Genomic DNA, 18905 nt, shown 5'->3' with positions numbered 1-18905 from the left:
GACACTGTATAAATAGACACTCCCGTGTAATTAAAATGATTACAGCTACTCAAGATGCATGGGTGAAAAATTTTATGGAAGAACCAGCAATTACTGTGGTCATTTTGGATTTGTTGAAGTTTGGAACATCATTTTTCCTTAAAACATAATCTCAAGTGATCTCTGGTTTCATCTATGGATCTTATAATCGCAGTTCCAAGTGGCCACAACCATAGTCCAGTGGGATCAGACATAAATGATCACAAAATATAGTGACAGACATTTCCACTCAGCAGCTCTACAATTAGGGCTTAGAATTCCATCTGCTCTGAGTGGCTTTCTCACAAGCAAGACCCCTTGCCACTAGAGACACACTTTCCCATTGCAACTTGCTCAGAATCAATATATTTCTATCCAGATATATATACTAACACACAATATCTCCATTAATCACATCCACTACCTCCAGTCCCTTCCTTTTGTATTTCTAAACAAGATCTGGGGGAACTATATCAAGGGTTCACCTGCTATTAGCTGGTCGTTTGCTCCTCTATCCTAAGTGTCATAAGAATTGGGTACTAGATACACCCCTTAGTATATTCAGTGGCAGATTCTCCATTGAATATCATGCTGAGGGGCCTACAAGGAGGATGATTTCTCTATTGTTCTTTCCTTAGAGTCAAACTCAATTTCATTCATGCTCCATAGAGTGATAAGTTGGGAATTTCTGAGGGTTGGAGCAGAAAGATAAAGCAGCTTTGTGTCAGGTGTAAGGTAATTATTTGCTAGGGTTTCTGTGCTATTTGTTTTTATTCTGTGTTTTCATTAACAGCTAATGAGTTTTCTCCCTTAATTCTGAAACAATAGCTTAGCCACTAGAAGTTGGCTTTTTCTGTCATGGATTCAACCAGCTGCTGCTGCTTCATAAACTTTATGGAGAAGTGGATTAAACTGCTAAAAACTTTCATTTCCTAATTCAATTCCGAACAAAACAGGGGGGAAAATGAACCATGATGATGTTCCCCTTGTAACTATTTTGACTCAGAGCAAACCCATCTGATTCTGAACTTGCAGGTACTATTTAGGGACAAAAACAGGCCATAATGATGATTTTACTTAGAAATGAGAAAAAAAATGAAAAAAAGACAGAAAGCAGTTTAAGCATACAAAATAAGAATAACAAATAGATAAAACATATAAATATATGTTTGCTTATTCAATTTGTAAAGGATCAATGTGGTTTTTTGTTAGTATGAAGTCATCAACACTTTTCTTCTAATTAATTATAAGCTATATTGTAAACACTTTATTCACATCTGCAACCAACTGTTTACATGGCATGGCTGAAAATTTTCTAGGGTTTGCTATTACTTCACCAAGTTATCTTTGGATAATATAAGGAAATTTAAATTAATGTAAAATTGTCTGCTTTTTCTTTGTTTTTGTTTTTATTGCTGCCATTAGAAGGGAACACATGACTTCTGACTCTATTTAATATTTAAGAACCCATGAGACACAAAGCTCCTTCTTTAAACTAATAAATCCTAAATAAAATGCTATAAATAAAGGTCCCTGATCCAAATCCAGGTAGTTTTCATGCTTGATAGCATGAATATTGCCAGATTTTCATGGACCAATTTCCTAGTAGTGCAGTTTCCAAAGCTGAACTAAGGTAAGATTAGTAAAACTGCAGCTTATTATTCCTTATTATAACCATTCATCTAAGTTATTGAATATAACACCAATCTAAGAAATATACTGAGTACATATGTGAAATGTTATTCACATGTAAACACAGTATGGAGCACATTTGTAACACCAAAGCTAAAGTTCTGTCAACACTTCCTTTATAAATTAGATAACCATTTTGCACATACTCATGCATCAGAAAATGTATGGCGTTTCCCACAGAACATGTTAGAGGCTTCACCGATTTCTAAATATCCATTTGGATTTGCGTGGTTAGTTCTTGTGATTAATCCATGTATAGTGAAGGTCTCAAATTCTTCTCTGTTCTAGACAGTCTGACTTCTTGCCCATCTTTTTTTTTGTCTCCTACACCTAGCCATAACTCAATGTATAAATATTCTTTTTTTTCCCAAGGCCCTGGCAGTGAGTATAATAGTACTGAATGTCATTAAGTCTACAGAACAAATGATGGGCCAGGTAAAGAAAGTTTCCACTTATCATTCTTCTGAAAATTTGCTCTAACTAGATCTTGAATGTACAAGAAATAAGTTGAGCTTATGACTCAGTTTTTAGCTTAGGATACTGTTTACTAATTGTATAATCACGCAAAGAGTAACAGACTTCTTAAGAACCTTTAGGGATCTCATTTGCAGAGACAGCACAGTCTAAATGATAAGAAATGAAATCAAATTGATTGGATGCTTAGAGCACAATCACTACAACACCTGTGAATTCAACAACAAAAAGGGCAGCATAGTTTAATAATATTTCCAAAATGAATTACATCTTTCAGTGGTGAGCTGGACAGGAAAATGCCCAGGGGAGCCAATGGAAAAGTTCATTTTTTCTCCCTCCTTTAAAAAAAAAAAAAAAAAAAGATCATTTATGATGCAGTTTTTCATTTTGACCAGTAGGGTGGGCTGCAGTGTGTAGCATCACCCTAGTTCCTCAAAAAAGGAAAAAAAAAGGTAGCCACTGTGTGAATCCCCCTGCTCCTTCCCCTCCCCTCCACAGGAAAATGCTGAGATTTTTAACCCTTCTTAAGTTTCACATAAAGGCATAACTTCTGGACATTAACAAACTGGAGGGCTGACAGCAACAAATATAAGCCAGATAATTGTATATGTGACAACGCACACTTCATAAAGCAAATTACAGCCTGTCAGCCATCATGCCGGCTTTACAGTAACACATTCCATTTACCACTGTTATTATTCAACTGGTACTAAAATGGAACCTGCTGAGTTAGAATATTTCCAATAGTAGTATGATTTTGACAGAATTCAAAACATGTAAACCTAGGTATTTGGTAGTATGTAGATAAATACACTATAAAATGAATGCATTTATTATATGGCAACCAGGCAATCTTAACCTGGAATTATTAGTTCATCATTCTGTTTTCCACTGTATTCTCAGTGTTTAAGTCTTACTATGAAGCTATTCAACTGAATTTTCAACATGTTTTGACTTACAGGAGAAAGCAGCTATAGTAATAATAAAAATACAATAGCTTACTAAGCTCTTACTGGTTATAGGCTTTAGGTCAAGACTCTTTATGTCCTATCTCATTTAATCCTCAAAATAATCCTGTGATATATTATTAATTATATATTATTAACCCAAAGTTTCAGATAAAGAAATTGAGACACAGAGATTAAACGACTTACCCAAAGTCATACAAGTGACTCATAAGTGGCAGTGCCAGGATTTGACACCATCTTGTCTGATTGCTAAGCTCTTGTTCTAATCCACTGAGCTGTACAGTCTCCAAATCTGCATGCTTTATAAATGACAATCATTACTCAAAGGCAAAGCATACTGAATGGCAGCCAGTGACTTGAATTTATGGCATGTGCTATTAATTAGTATTTTTTTATTTCAGTAAGGTAATGAACTATAATCAAAAGTATAAATTATTATAAGCAGTAGGAATACTGTAGTCACATTAGGCATGGAACTAATAGAGAAAGTCAAATGTGGTCAATGATTTGGTCAAGAAGGAGCTGGTCCAATTCATAGGTTCAAATGTACTGTAGTAGCATTGTTGCAGTGATTTTTTAAAAATACCACTTTTTAGCATGAAACTCATGCTAACAAAATTTAACACAACACTTTGGGTTTAGTCAGATCAATATGTTGAATTTTTTTCCAGCACATTCTGTGTGATTTTATTGGCTCCTGGGTATTTTGATGCTGCTTCATAGAAAGTGAGCCAACATGTTCTGCACCCAAATATAGCTTTGACCTGGCCTAGTTGTAGAATGCATTTCCTTTCTGGCACCATCATGCTTAAGTCTCACAGTAGGAAAATGCTTCAAAAATATGTAATTAGCCAGGAATGCAGCAATTTTATTACTATTGGTTTATCTTTCTCTTCCACTCTTTTTCTTTCTCCCAAACAACAAATTGTAGTAGGCCTTAGCACCCACTTCCTGTCCTGATGCATACTAGGATCTATCATATCCCAATCAGTTTACATTACTTCTTCTTGAGAGAAACTGTAAGGCCAGTTGGATTCCAATATCTTCTGCTAAAGAAGAATGGGACGACATGATCTACAGGCTACAGGTAGATATAAGAAAAGTTTTTACAAGAGACCAAGAAGTAAAAGTAAAACGACATATAATAAAGAGTGGATTATGGGTAAGATAAGCAGGCCTGAAAATGTGAAACAGCTTTTAACATACTGAAGAAAAAGTGGGTTTTCTTTGTGAGTAATATAGACCTCCAATACCACTAAAGCTGGAATGGCAAAGGGTGACAAGATTTGGCCTCCCCGTGCCCCACGCATAGGAACTCCTGTTCACGTATGAAAACAACACGTGTGTAACGACAACATCAACAACCAAAACTTCTCACCATCAACAGTTCTGTTCAATGTTGGTCCCTTTTGGAACAGAAGTTTCACATGAAAAAGTATCTCCTTATATTTAAAATTTATTTTTCCTTCTTTATTGGGGTACCATTAACAAGGAAACTGCACTAATCTTAAGGAAAGTAAGTGGTATCACTTTGTACGTTTAGGAAAATACCTTTTAGAGATGAACTATGATCAAGAACTTTCTGAGCTGGCAAGTGTGTGTTAAGATTGGTTCTTCCACTCTTTGCCTCACAAGAGTTAGCCGTGATTGGAATCTTTATTATCTTTATTTTACACATCATATAAATCCCCTTGTACATAACTTAACAGTTCCTTTACTGTTTTAGTAGGACAGAGCCCAGTAAACAATAACTATTAAATGAGTTTCCAAGAGAAGTATGTGCTGATGGGAAGCACAGTGAAATGCTTTGTAACAGAATTGGGCTTAACCATCACCTTTTTTAGTCTCCAAATATCAAACAAATTCACTGGGTTTCAAGTCTAAGGGCTTATTCACAAAGAGTTTTAAGCAGAAATACCCAAAATTTTGTATTCAAATTAACCAGACATTTCTCTCAATACTTTGTGTCCAACACATGAAAATTCATTAGAGGCACAATTCTTGAGGTAAATTAATTCTTACGCCAAGATTCTATGTTCAGGAACTGTACTCTTTACCTGATTTTTTGTATTGGTCCAGGAATAATTCTATCTAAAAGAAACAGTTTATAAGTTTTTTTCCTCAACAAAAGTTTCCAGCCTAATCGAATAAACTTAAAGCAGTCATTAATTTATCAATTACTTTATTTTCTTTGCCATCTACATAATGACAAGGGTCAGAAGTTCTATGAACTTTTAATTAGCACATATGGAAAAAAGAAAGACTAAGATAGGGCAAAAAAGGTATTCTTTATCATTACCATGGGTATTATATGAAGCTGTTTTATTATTTATTTTAAAATTCACTTATAAGTGCTAAGTTAACTCAACACACCTACTGGTTCCCAAACACAAAACAACAGAGAATGCTGCTATTTTATATCATCATCAGGATCTTGCCTATAAATTCATATATAAAAATAAATAAGAAGGAAAAAGCATGAATGGGTATAAACTACCAAATTATGAATATACTGAAAAAAAGCTACCGTGTTAAATAAAGTTTTTTTGGTACGCTTCTTTTTCGTCCCGGTTTTATTGATATGTAATTAACATATTTTATTAGTTTTAGATGTACAGCATAGTGATTTAATACACGTATATATTGAGAAGAATTTTTTGGATTTTCCATATCCTTTAATGAATTGAAAATATATTAACAGAAAAGACTCCCCCCTCCAAGACTGTAAGTTTAGTCAACATCCATCACCTCACATAGCTACAATTTTTTTCTTATGATGAGAACTTTTAAGATCTACTCTCTTAGCAACTTTCAAATACACAATACAATATTGTTAACTACAGTAAGCTTTATTAAATAAAAAAGTTAAGTGTGCCCAGAGCAAAAATTTCAAACATTGTAAGAAGGCATGTAATAATGAAAGCTCATCTTCCCTCCCTTCTCTTGGTTCTTCTCTCCAGGAGCAACCATTGTTATGTTTCTTGGGTATTCTATGAATTTTCTATCTAAATGTAAGAAGTGTCTGTGAGGGCAGTATGTCTTTTTTAAAAACAAATGGTAGCATCTGTCCTGTTCTGTATCCTGCTTTTCCTCCTAATTATTTATCTTGGAGGTTGCTTCATATCAGCACAAATAGATTCATCTCGCTTTTATTTTAACTAACTTTTAGCCAAAAAAAAATAATTCATGCACATGGTGGAAATTCAAATAGTACCAAAAGATATAAATAATGAAGATTCTCTCTGTACTCACACTGATACCCCCCTCAACAGGACTACCACTGTTAGATTCATGTATATCCTTCCAAAAATAGCCTACACACACACAAAAAGCAAGCACACGTACACGCATGTGTGTACACTGTACACAGTACACTGTCCAAATTGCCCTCTTCATTTAACAATATGCCTTGGAGACAGCTCCATGATACACATATATATTCCTTTAATCTCTATGCAGCACTCCATTAAATGCATGTAACATACTTTTTTTAACTAGTCCCCTATTGCTGAACATTTAGGCTGTTTGGAGTCTTTGCTATTCCAAACAATGCTACAAATGAACATCCTTGTGTATAATATATTGTGTAGGGAATACAGAAGGCAGCAGCATCTGATTCAAATGATTTCTTCTTTTGCCTGCATGAAAGTCAGTTCTTTTTCTTATGTCTCAAGATCTTATATCCTAGGATAGGACATTTACAAAGGACATAAAAATCTTAGAAAATTTTAATGTTAAAAAGAAAAAAAGTGAGTCCTTTTATTTTTTAAAAAAACCTCTCTTTGACAGTAGTTGCCAAACAGTGCATTAATTTTAAAATGCATCATTGCATTATTCCACTCTTTAAAAAACCCAACCAGTAGATGTATAGGAAGTAAAATATTTGAAAAGGTATCAAAGTCAGTAATTAATTTCAAAAACAGTGTGTGTGTATATGTCCACCTTCTACAGATTAATTTGTATAAAATGTAGCAAATAAATAAAGGGGGAAAAAGGTCCAAAGGAAGTCAAGTCACAAAAGCAGCTGTCAAGATTGTTGATGCTAAAAGTTTGGGCTAAAGCCAAAGGCAGGAGCATTCGTCCTGTGTACATTTCCCCCTATTAAATCCCCAAAAGACATGGAAAACATTCTGGAAGATTTCTTTTTAAAAAGTAGCATAGGTTAGGATATTCTAGGTTCATAACCAACACTTGTGTTTATAAAATATTAGCATTCCAGGAATAGTGATAGAAAGATACTTAACAGTAAATTACAAATATTGTAAATTCAGACTTTTTCTTACATTTGCAAACACGTCATAAATTTTGGCTGTGTTTCTTTGTGTAAATCCTACTTATGACTGCGCTAAACCCTTTTGGCATGAAGGCAAAGAGTATTTTCATAAATAAAACAGTAAAATCACTGTACACTCCATTAATTCAAAAACACTTCTCTTCAACTTCAAAGGGAAACCTTTCTATCCTTTTTTTAGTGCTAAGATGGTGTTTCTTTGCTGCTTTAATGGCTTGCTTCTTGTAGTTGTCATAACTACATGCTCCAAGTATGTGATAGTAAGAGACGAGAAGGTGACATCTATGCTTCGATTCAACATGCCTCAGACGTTACAGAGCAATAGGCTCATAAATCTAACCTCCAAAGTGCCTACTAATAAAAAGTCTGCACACATCCTTTAAATGCAAAATCTCACAAATATATACATGGTGAGTTAAATGGCCCTACACCAGGATTAAGCTGGAATGGATGAATTTTATGGAAAGATATGTGAAATATATATTACCCAAGTTCCACACATGGATTTACTTGCAGAGTCCTACTTTGAAACATAAACATAATACTTGCTACCACTTCAGGAAGTGCCTACCAAGTGGCAAGCACTCCTCATGAGTTCATCATCTCATTAAAATTCATTACAACTCACAATAAGTGCAAAGTAGATATTATTAGCAAGATTTTGTAGATGAGGAGGTTATGTAACTTGTCATAGCTCACAAAGCTTGTTAGTAGAAGAGCTGGGATTCGAATTCAGGTCTGATTTCAAAGCTCATGCTCTTTCCTTCACAGAACACTAAACTTGAAAAAAACCTTTTTTTTTTTTAAATTGGGATATAGTTGCTTTACAATGTTGTGTTAGTTTCTGTTGTCCAGCGAAGTGAATCAGCTATATGTATACATATATCCCCTCATTTTCGGATTTCCTTCCCATTTAGGTCACCACAGAGAAGGTAAAACTAATATTGTTGTTTAGAAATTCGACTAATATCATGTTTTGAATATCTGATTGCCGAAACGGTAAAAGTTCCATGGCAAAGATTCCAATGAATTTTCTTTGTAACTTTAAGTGAATTTAAGTAGAGAAAAAGTTCTCAAAGTAAGCAGGACTTGAATTATCAAAGGAATCTCAATCTTATTAAAAAATAAAAAGCCTTTCCCATGTTTCTCAATTGTACTTGAGCCCATTAAAAAAACTCTTTCATTTACGTTCCTTCTACATTAAAGTAACAAATTATTTGGATTATATATATATATTTTCCTGTTTCATTATTTTTAAATGAACTTCACTCAGGAAGTTGACAGTAGACCAATAAGACAATTTAGGTGAAAATATGAGGGAAAGAATTACCAACAACACAACCATAAACAGAAACTACACCACGTCCAGGTACCGTGCTAGGGCTTAAACATATTACTACCAGTCCTCATGACAACCCTGCAATGAGACAGTAAAATACAGCAACGAAGATATTGGGCTCTGGAACTATTAATGAGCATGTCGTTTCTTATTGGGGTGATGAAAACGTTCTGAAATTAGATAATGGTGATGGTTGCACAACTCGGTGATCAGACTAAAAACCACTGATGTGCACTTATAAAGGGTGAATTTTTTGGCATGTGAATTATATCTCAATAAAGCTGCTATTTTTTCTAAAAAGAGTATATACTATGAAGTCAGACTGACCAAGTTAGAATCCTTGAGGGGAATGGTCTTGAGCAATTCTCTTAACTACTCTACGCCTCAGTACCCACATCTATCAAATGGGTATATTAACAGTACCTATTTCATAGGGCTGTTCTAAGGGTTAAATAAGATAATGCATGTAAAGTACTTAGCACAATGTCTGGCACATCCTCATTTTATAGATAAGGAAGCCAGGGTTCATAGAAATGAAGCAACTTACTAAGTTCACATAACCTTTAGCTAAATGGTACAGGTGAGATTTGAGCTCAGGTCTGTCAGCCCTCAGTGTCCATGTTCTTTCTACCATGCCATGTTTCTTCTCCAGAACAGGGACAAAACTCTCCCTAATACTATTCAATGATCACTCCTCCATCACATTAAACCTGGGATTGAATGGAATGATGGATAAGAAACATTTTGCTGGAAATCCTTCTCTAGGTCTAGGCAGTCCCCTCTCCCAAGCATCTTTCTTTAAAGGTTACCTTTGCCGCACATTATGACAACTCATCACTTATATAAGCAGATGTTTAAATGTGTGCTAATAAAGAGATTAATAAATAAGAGATCTTTTATAATTAAGGACTATTTTCCTTCTAGGCACCAGACTCTGGTCCAAATATCCTGAAGAACACAAATGTGTATTTAGGCAAATGAACAGAGTTAATCAAGTTCATCCCATCATCTTCCTGTACAAGGATCCTGCCATAGATAAAATGCTAGGAAAGTATGGGGCCACCATTTCCGTCCTTTCTCACTTTCTTCCCAATACTACCTAGTCTTCCAGGGCTCTTAAAATCCTCCTGCCATCTCTTCTCCTTCTTACATATTCCTATTCTTTTCATAATCCTAAATTGTCCTATAGTACCTTATATAGACCTGCTACTGCTCTCACCCACCCTACATTTCAAAAGCAAACAATCTGCTAAGATCTGCTCAGAAGGGCCAGGTAAAAGATACTCCTTCCTCTTCTATCCCCAGAAAATGTCTTAGCGGGAGGAGCAAAGCTGGGGGCAAGACACATAAATATGGGTTTTACTATTTGATCTTTCCTTACATTTACTTCCAAATGAGCGAAGAATTTGCTACAGATATCCAATCATTGTCAAGAAGTAAATTTAGTTTTCTGCTCTAAATAAACTCTTTTCAATTGTCCCCTTGGCTGCTCTACCTCTGCTCTCTTTCTAAGAGAGATAGACTGTGTAGAAGTTGCCCTATGATGGAAGATGACTACGGTACCACTATTAGAAGAATTTGGTAAGATGTGTCCTTTGTCTTTGTAGCGCCACACAGTCCCTTGTGTTAAGCTCCAAAATTATTTTCTCTTCTCAACACATTACTATACCACATCTCTGACACTAATTCTTCATTTCTCCTTTAGGTAAGAAATTCTACCTTCACAGTTCCATTCATTTCTGCCAGTTCACATTCATGTTCTGCCCCCTGTGGATTTTGGTTAACATCTGTTAAACACTGAACTATAGGGCCATGCCTTGAATAGCATATTTCACATTTTGCAAAGCAAACTGCTACATTATTACATATAATTCTCCATTCTCAATCTATGTTTTCAGCCATAAATGCTTTAGGACAGTGAGATATATAGTAACACTATATCACATTATTTAAAATATTATAAATGCTATGACTTTAATTTACAAGAGTTTAAAAGCTTTAAAAGTTTTTTTATTCCTTAAAACTTGCTTTTTTTCTTCGGTACACGGGCCTCTCATTCATTGTTGTGGCCTCTCCCATTGCGGAGCACAGGCTCCGGACGCGCAGCCTCAGCGGCCATGGCTCATGGGCTCATGGACTCATGGACTCATGGGCTCAGCCACTCCGTGGCATGTGGGATCTTCCCGGACCGGGGCATGAACCAGTGTCCCCCGCATCGGCAGGCAGACTCTCAACCACTGCGCCACCAGGGAAGCCCTAAAACTTGCTTTTAAAGAAAACCTTATATAGACTTGAAAGAATGAGCCAGGAAAATTTAAACTTTAATAAAATTCGTATCATTACTCACAGTTTGAATTTTTTAAGGTATTACTGCTCACTGAGACTGGATACACTGACAATGTTGAGAATAAAAAATGTTGGATAAGTTTGCAATTGGTTAAAAAATGTTATAGAGCAAAATAGTTCATAAAGCTATTTTAGATTTTCAAGTTTAATCTAAAACTCTCTGTGATTTTCTGAGAAGATAAAAATCTCCCATTTATAACAAGTTGAGATAATTAATATTCAGAATGATGTTTCTGACATTCTCAACGAGTGTACTAAAAATAAAGAATGCATATACTTTAAACAACCCCTCAAACTGAATTCAGAAAAAAATTTCAATTTTGAACCTTTTAAAAATGTGCTCTATTCCTGTCTTTTTTTTTTTTCCAATTTTGCACACAGCTGTCTGTTGTACTTTTTAGAATCATGCCAGATGCTGGGTTTATCCAGCAAAAGCAGGAAAACAATGGTTTGAAAGCAATTAGAGGCACTGAGGCTGCAGTGAGGCTCATATTAAAATGTGATAACACTGTTCTAGTGGGAATTTCAACGCTACTCCATTTCTGACATTTTCCTGTTGCCAGACAGGCGGCCTGTGTAGAAGAGCACTGTGATCGAGGAGGTAACACACTGGAATTTATTTCTGGAGCAAATGAAGGATTAGCTGAGCTGGGGCCCTCCCAAGGCTTTTATTATGGACTCGGCCACCATTTTATTTGAATGCCAGTGGATCCTGTTGGCATCTAACTAAGGTCAAGGAATAAAAGCATATTAAAGCTTTAGTCCTATAAAATAATCTAGCACCAATCCATTCAGAAGGCAGAAGTATCAGGGCCTCTTGTTGCTAAAAAGCAGGGCAGGGGGGCCCAGCAGCGTGAAGGTTAATTAAACACTCCACTAACTTTCCTCAGAAATGGCTAATGCCACTCTATGGAGAAGCTTATTTAGAAGATGCAGAAGTAAACAATACCATCTACACATTTTTAGTATAAAACCATAAACGGTCAGAGAGGACTCACCTTGGGGCTGAAAATTCCAAAAGTACCTGAAATAAAAGGAAAAAGAATGGAGATGAGCCAAACTTGTATTTCTCAATCTTGGTTGGCATATGGTAGCTATAGCACCCAGTCCAAAAAGCTTCCTAAATAGTCAGTAACTAGCCAAAGCCACTACCTACTCTATGAAAAACCAAAGGGCTGTCCCTGAGATTTGAAAGATACTTAAAGGCTTGAAAGGGACATTTAACTCGTTATACTACCTTATGTAAGCTTGACTTGAGAGCTGGAAAGGTCCTAAAATGTTACCTAGCCATGGTCCAGGGTTTCTCATAAGGAGCTCTGCAGGCTTTGAGCAGGAAAACGCCTTGTTGTGACAACCTGTCCTGTGTATTACAAGACAATCAGCATCACTGGTCCTGGGTACCAAAAACCAGTGGCACCCCCAGTTGTTATGACAACTAAAACACCCCCCCCAACACACCCCCAAATACCTTCTAGCCTAAATTCTTAATTTTACAGGTGAAGTGTGACAACTGATTCAAGGTTACCTAATGTTTTAGTGTCTGAGCCAAGACTGGGGCTCTTGCAGTCCACTCTGTCATTCTATCTCTCTTTTATTTTGAGAAATGATTGGCAAAACCGACAACCCTTAAAGTCTTAAACCAAGTGAAATGGCAGTAGCAGCAAGGATCGTCTGTAAGTCACTTATTTGAAATCTAAATTGCTTTCCCCCGACAGAAGCGATGCTGTATACAGTGGCTACCCACAGAAGCCTATCGCACTTTGGATTCCATTTCCTCCCGCCTTCACAGGGACCTTACATGATTCTATATCGATTTTCTCTTGTATAAATTCAACCTCTTCCTCTCAGTGTGGCCCTATCCATAAGCATTTATGATCATAGAAAAATAAAGCAAACCTTCCCTCACCCCCTTCATATCCCTCCATCTGCTGTCCTTTTCCCTTCACATCACAGTGAAATTTTCAAAAGTGTTGTCATAGTTTCTCCTTATTTCCTCACCTCCCACTCACTCCTCATCAGACTCCAATCTTGCTTACAGTCACCACACATGAATTCTTGCTATGAACATAGTGACCTCTATGTCTCTAAATAGAAAGAAAATTTTTCTATCCTCATCTTGACTTCCCAGGAGTGTACATGTGTATAAAAGCATTTTTCCCTAAGGAGAGAGTCCACAGCTTTTATCAAATTCTTAAAAAGATTCATAATCCAAAAAAGATTAGGAAAACGGTAATACATTGGTGATAATGGTGTGTCTTCCAGTACATACATGACTGAAATAAGGTGTGGCTACTTTAGGGAGGAACACCAGCCCAGTGAGCACCTAGGTTATTTCTTTATTAGATAAAAATTCAGAAAATGGAGAGGAAGGAGATACGCGGGGAGTGTGTTGCCATAATCCAGAGGTGAATTTGTGGGAAATAAGCAGAGTTGAGGAAGAGAAGGTGAAGAAACCTTGCGATTGACTTTTCTTGTTCCTGTTCTTTCTCAGAACAGTTCTGGGCTAGCAATCAGGTAAAGGAATGTAAGATGCTTGGGTTAGAGGGCAGGGAAAGTTCAGAACAGCTTTGACATCTTCAGTGGAAAAGGGGAGAGGGGATAAGAAAAAGATGGGTGGGAAATGTAAAGGTGCAACATCTGGGGGAAAGGGCATCCATGTTGAGTTAAGGGCATATGTAAGTTGAAACTGTCTGTAACTTAAATAATTTGTTTATATTAGTATGATGGGTTAATCTCCACCTAGCAGACAGTGTAGCTTCCCACTGAACCTGGCCACTGTGAAAAGTTTTCCACAAAACTCTTGTCTATAAAACACAGCTAATCAAGCAAATTATCAAAGGTGAGCAATTTTCCATCTTCTGTTCCTATTTTTCCATCTTCTTTCAAGGCATTGCCTTGGCCCCGATTCCAATCATTACCCAAACTCTTATTCAATATAAATAGAAATTAGGGTGTTAGCGTGTGCAAATTGTGCGTGTGCACTCCTCTTTCCAAAATGTTAATGATGGCAACAGAAAGAACTTTGCTAACAAATGTTGTTTTCATTTATTGACCCAGAAAAAAACTTAGCCATGCCCTGGTAGTTAAAGGGCCAACTCACGGAAAATGGTTAAACAGATAAAATGTTACTAATGATCTCCGTCTCTTCTTTTGTCTGCTCCCCCCATAATCCCCACTCCAACTCACACACATATTTTCAGTTCCCTTCTCTACCTACTGTAAAGTGTCCTGGTTTCCTGGTTTCTCTTGTTAGTTAAGAAGATGTTATGTGTTCACACATACTAGGTATTGCTTCTCCCGATAGTAGTTACATCTTCAGAAGGCTGATTATGGAGAAAGAATTAAATTTAACAGATCAATTAAATTTAATCCAGTGAAGTGCCAGGTCTATCTAGCTGACGTTAAATAGCAGAATCTGCTTTATTCTTGATGATACTGTAATTAAATATTTCTGTCTATAAAAATCATATGTAGAACTTGATGTGGAATGACATAAAGTGGAATGTTAGTTCCCTTCTTTCTCAAGAGGTATAAAACTATCCTGATAACCTACCTCTTTTCCCTCTCTTCTTATTTTAACTATTAATTATGTAACAACCCTAAAGAAAGTCTGTTCGCGTGGGCGTGCGCACGCGCACGTACACACACACACACACACACACACACACACACACACACACACACACACACACACACACACACACACCCCTATCCCACAGCTCACAGAGGATACTTCTAAAAAGCAAGGCCAAAAGGTGAGCAATCTCATCCCTCACTGGAGAGTGCCATGTATTATTCTCTGCTGGACACATTTGAGGTCTTGATCTTGTCTTGTTAAATATATCCTATGGATGGCCTTCATCACATTCTCTGGAAAGATGATTCCACACTAGAGAATTCTACACTCTTTAGGAGGCATTAGTCAAATCCTGCCAACATCTTCTAATTCTCATCCTTCACTCTGAAAACAATTATGCCTTAACCAGAGACTCCAACAAGTCTGAAAGTAGAAATTTTAAACCAAAATACAAAGACCACAATAGAAGTATATAGAAGAAAAAGCATGCAAACACACACAGAGTTGTGTTTATCCTAAAAGCCTCTAAGAATTTCCTATCAGGGCTGAGCAGATAGATGAACAAACACTTCTTTAATCTTCTCTTTGAAGCTTCAGCTTCAATATGAAAGGGAAGCTGTCACTCCTCTGCAATATCCATACTCAGCGCCACCAGGTCCATGCAAATGATATTTGGAACTTGAAAAAGATGAGTACAGAATGAGCAGAGAGAAAATGCTGCAACCATATTGATGACGATGATCTTCACATTCAGTCAAAATAAATCCATCTTAACTTGTGCCTTTAAAAATGAAAATGGAAGAACAAGATTTCACAGCCTTTAGTCTACGGCACAGAATAAAGTCTTGAAAATTTAGGGTTACATTACATGCAAAACAAAATTTGCTATTTGTGGTTTTTTTAATTAAAGAGGTTTTAATTGAACTTTAGTTTAAGGAAAAGTGCAGCAAATATAAAATGAACCCACAATATTGAGGGAGTCTTGATGAACAGCTGCAGCTGTAGCAGCAGTAGTAATAGTATGATAATAATAATGCTAAGATTTTTTAAACATATTGTTGGGCACTGTTTTAAGCACTTCTCTTATATTAACTCACTTCCTCCACACTCTAACCCTGTTATTATGACCATTTTATAAATGAGGAAACCAAGGCCTCAAGAGGTGAGATAACTCGCCCATGGTTTCAAAGCTAGGAATCAAGGCAGACGAGTTTCGAATCCTAGCGACTAGTTGCAGAACAGGAACTGTAACAAGAAATTAAGTTTTGGGACTTCTCTGGCGGTCCAGTGGTTAAGACTCCGCGCTTCCACTGCAGGGGGGTGCGGGTTCATCCCTGGTCAGGGAACTAAGATCCCACGTGCCATGCGGCACAGCCAAAAGAATTAAAAAAATTTTTTAAAAAGAGGAAAGTTTTGAAAATACAATCTAACTTAAAAACACTCAGCAAAATGAATTCTTTCTCTAAAGACATTTTATTATGGTAACAGAATTCAGTTACTCAGTCAACAAATATTTTATGTCTTCTATATGCTTTGCTCTGGTGCCACGGATGAAATGGTGACTGAAATAGATATGGTCCATCTAAGATTATACTTCAGTATCTTTCAAATTGCAATCATACTGTTCTAGTTTGCCACTCAAGATTCACAGAATATTAGATTTCTCCTAAAAATGAGGCTATTGACTTTTTTTTTTTTTTGCGGTACGTGGGCCTCTCACTGTTGTGGCCTCTCCCGTTGCGGAGCAAGAGGCTCCGGACGCGCAGGCTCAGCGGCCATGGCTCACGGGCCCAGCCGCTCTGCGGCATGTGGGATCCTCCCGGACCGGGGCACGAACCCGCGTCCCCTGCATCGGCAGGCAGACTCTCAACCACTGCGCCACCAGGGAAGCCGAGGCTATTGACTTTTAATCATTAGTTTGGGGTTTCAGGGTGGGTGTCAAATTCTTGACCATGGAGCTAACCAATAAACATGGTTATTGAGATTAAAATACTCAGAGCTTTGCCCACTCAGCTAGCTAATTAGATAAATCCTGGTGAAGTAGGTAAGACAACTGTAACTATCCTCATGTTACTGGAAATATCTAAGAAGGAAAAATAATTCCATTTCCGAATTATAGTAAAACAATTTATTCAGCAAGTAAGATACGCTAGGTATTATGCTAAGTATATGTTTTACATGTATTATTTTATTTAATCTTCATCATAATCCTATGAGGTCAGTACTATTATTATCCCCATTTTACAGATGAGGAAACTAAGACTCAGGAATGTCAAACAAATTGACCAGGATCATGTAGCTATTAAGTGGCAGAACCAAGATCTGTATCCAGGACTGCTGGGTTCCAGAGCCCAAGCTCTTAAATTTCATATTAACTGCATTTCTATTGGCTGTAATATAGAAAACAAATCTAGTATTAAGAAAAGGTAGAATTGTTATGTCAGACAGCCTAGTATCAGGGAGTAATCAGCTCAGAGGTCTTTAATTTGGAGTCAACTATGGACTCAACTATTTGAGCTTGAGGAGATTCATGAACTCCTTAAAATTATGGGTGAAAAGTAATATGTGTTTTCTTTTCTCTTGAAAAAGAGTCCATAAACTTCATCAGATTTCCAAAAATGTGACTAATTCTCTGCCTCCAAAATGATAAGACCCCCTGCGTTAGATGCATAGGATTATAATGGCATTATAAACCTAGCTATGCAGAAAGGCCAACATCTGTAATGTTATAAATCTAGAACATCTAGATGAAAAATTTTTGCAACTAAAGCATTAAAAGTGTTATTTTACCTGTGACTTACAGAAATTTAAAACCTATCATACATTCTCTGTCTTGGTAAACCACCTGTTAAAAAAAATCAAATCTCTTCTTGATGACTTACAGATAGCCACATTTGAACTTCAGTTTTTTGCACAAAAACAGTGGTGTCTTCTAAATGGATAGGCTATCTGCAATACTCAGTGTCCAGAGACCTCTATTTCCCTCTTGACCATCTCTGTTCTCTGGTAATGGCTGTCTCCAAACAGACTGCAAAGACTAAAACTGAAGTGCTATCCTGGCATTAGAAATGGAATTTTAGAATTCAAATGGACACCTGGGCTTTAACGGCAAGTTAATAAGGCTAGGACAACCCTTGTAATTGACCTTGAGCAGTGAGCCACATGGTAAAGACTGATTTACGCCCAAGGAAATGACTTTTCTGAACAACACTAATAGTCTGTGCACTGGATATTTCCTATAACCTCTTCTCTCACTTGGGAAGATTCACTTGATTTCTAATTCTCTTTCTCCTACTAGTGTTCCATCTCCTACCTTGCAGAAGGAATGGGCAAGGGGCAAAGGGTAATAGGGCATGACACCCAAGAACAGAAATGGGAAAAGAGCACCATCTGGTGGAAGTCTCTGGTGGAGGCATCAGAGGACTGGGACCCAGGGGTGGGATACCAGCCTTAGAAACAGTTGGGCAAGAATGGGAAGGTCTCTGGGAGTGGTGCCGCCTGTAGTCCCTGTTCCTTCGATTCATCAGAAGTCCAAAACCTAGTGTCTGCCTACAGGAAGCTTACAATCTAGTCCAAAATATGAGATACTTACAACTTACATATGAAGAGATGTCAGTCTAAGACAGGAAATAAATACTATGGTAACAGACAATAAGCACATAACTCAAGTAATAGAAGGACCTGTCATAAGAAAGTCCTGGGTCCTTTGCGGGGAGCTAATATTTCTGTGATCTTGAGTCTATATCCACAAATTTTAGAAACCCCAGAAGACAGCACCACAAAGTTCTCTTACAAGACACAATGGTCTCAATTAAACTTTTATTTAAAAATAAACAAGTAGTCATGTACCAAAATGTTCATTGCAGCTCTATTTACAATAGCCCAGAGATGGAAACAACCTAAGTGTCCACCATCGGATGAATGGATAAAGAAGATGTGGCACATATATACAATGGAATATTACTCAGCCATAAAAAGAAATGAAATTGAGCTATTTGTAATGAGGTGGATGGACCTAGAGTCTGTCATACAGAGTGAAGTAAGTCAGAAAGAGAAAGACAAATACCATATGCTAACACATATATATGGAATTTAAGAAAAAAAATGTCATGAAGAACCTAGAGGTAAGACAGGAATAAAGACACAGACCTACTAGAGAATGGACTTGAGGATATGGCGAGGGGGAAGGGTAAGCTGTGA

The 18905-nt window shown here is 36.9% G+C and overlaps 2 protein-coding genes across 2 annotated transcripts in view; both read right to left on the bottom strand.

The window, feature by feature from the left end:
- The window catches only part of HOXB7 (homeobox B7), a gene marked incomplete at its 3' end in the record, with an annotated part of 498962 nt that overhangs the window by 259464 nt on the left and 220593 nt on the right, over nucleotides 1–18905 (bottom strand). The gene's annotated exons all lie outside the window — the stretch shown is intronic.
- Nucleotides 1–18905, bottom strand: part of SKAP1 (src kinase associated phosphoprotein 1) — a gene marked incomplete at its 5' end in the record, with an annotated part of 276920 nt that overhangs the window by 201805 nt on the left and 56210 nt on the right. Inside the window, one exon of the mRNA XM_079904479.1 lies at nucleotides 12127–12152. Coding sequence (XP_079760605.1) covers nucleotides 12127–12152 — 26 coding nt within the window. The remainder of the gene's footprint in view (nucleotides 1–12126; nucleotides 12153–18905) is intronic.

This window comes from Stenella coeruleoalba, assembly GCF_951394435.1.
Source record: "Stenella coeruleoalba genome assembly, chromosome: 19".
NCBI lineage: Eukaryota > Metazoa > Chordata > Mammalia > Artiodactyla > Delphinidae > Stenella > Stenella coeruleoalba.
This window is presented reverse-complemented; position numbering and strand designations above follow the sequence as displayed.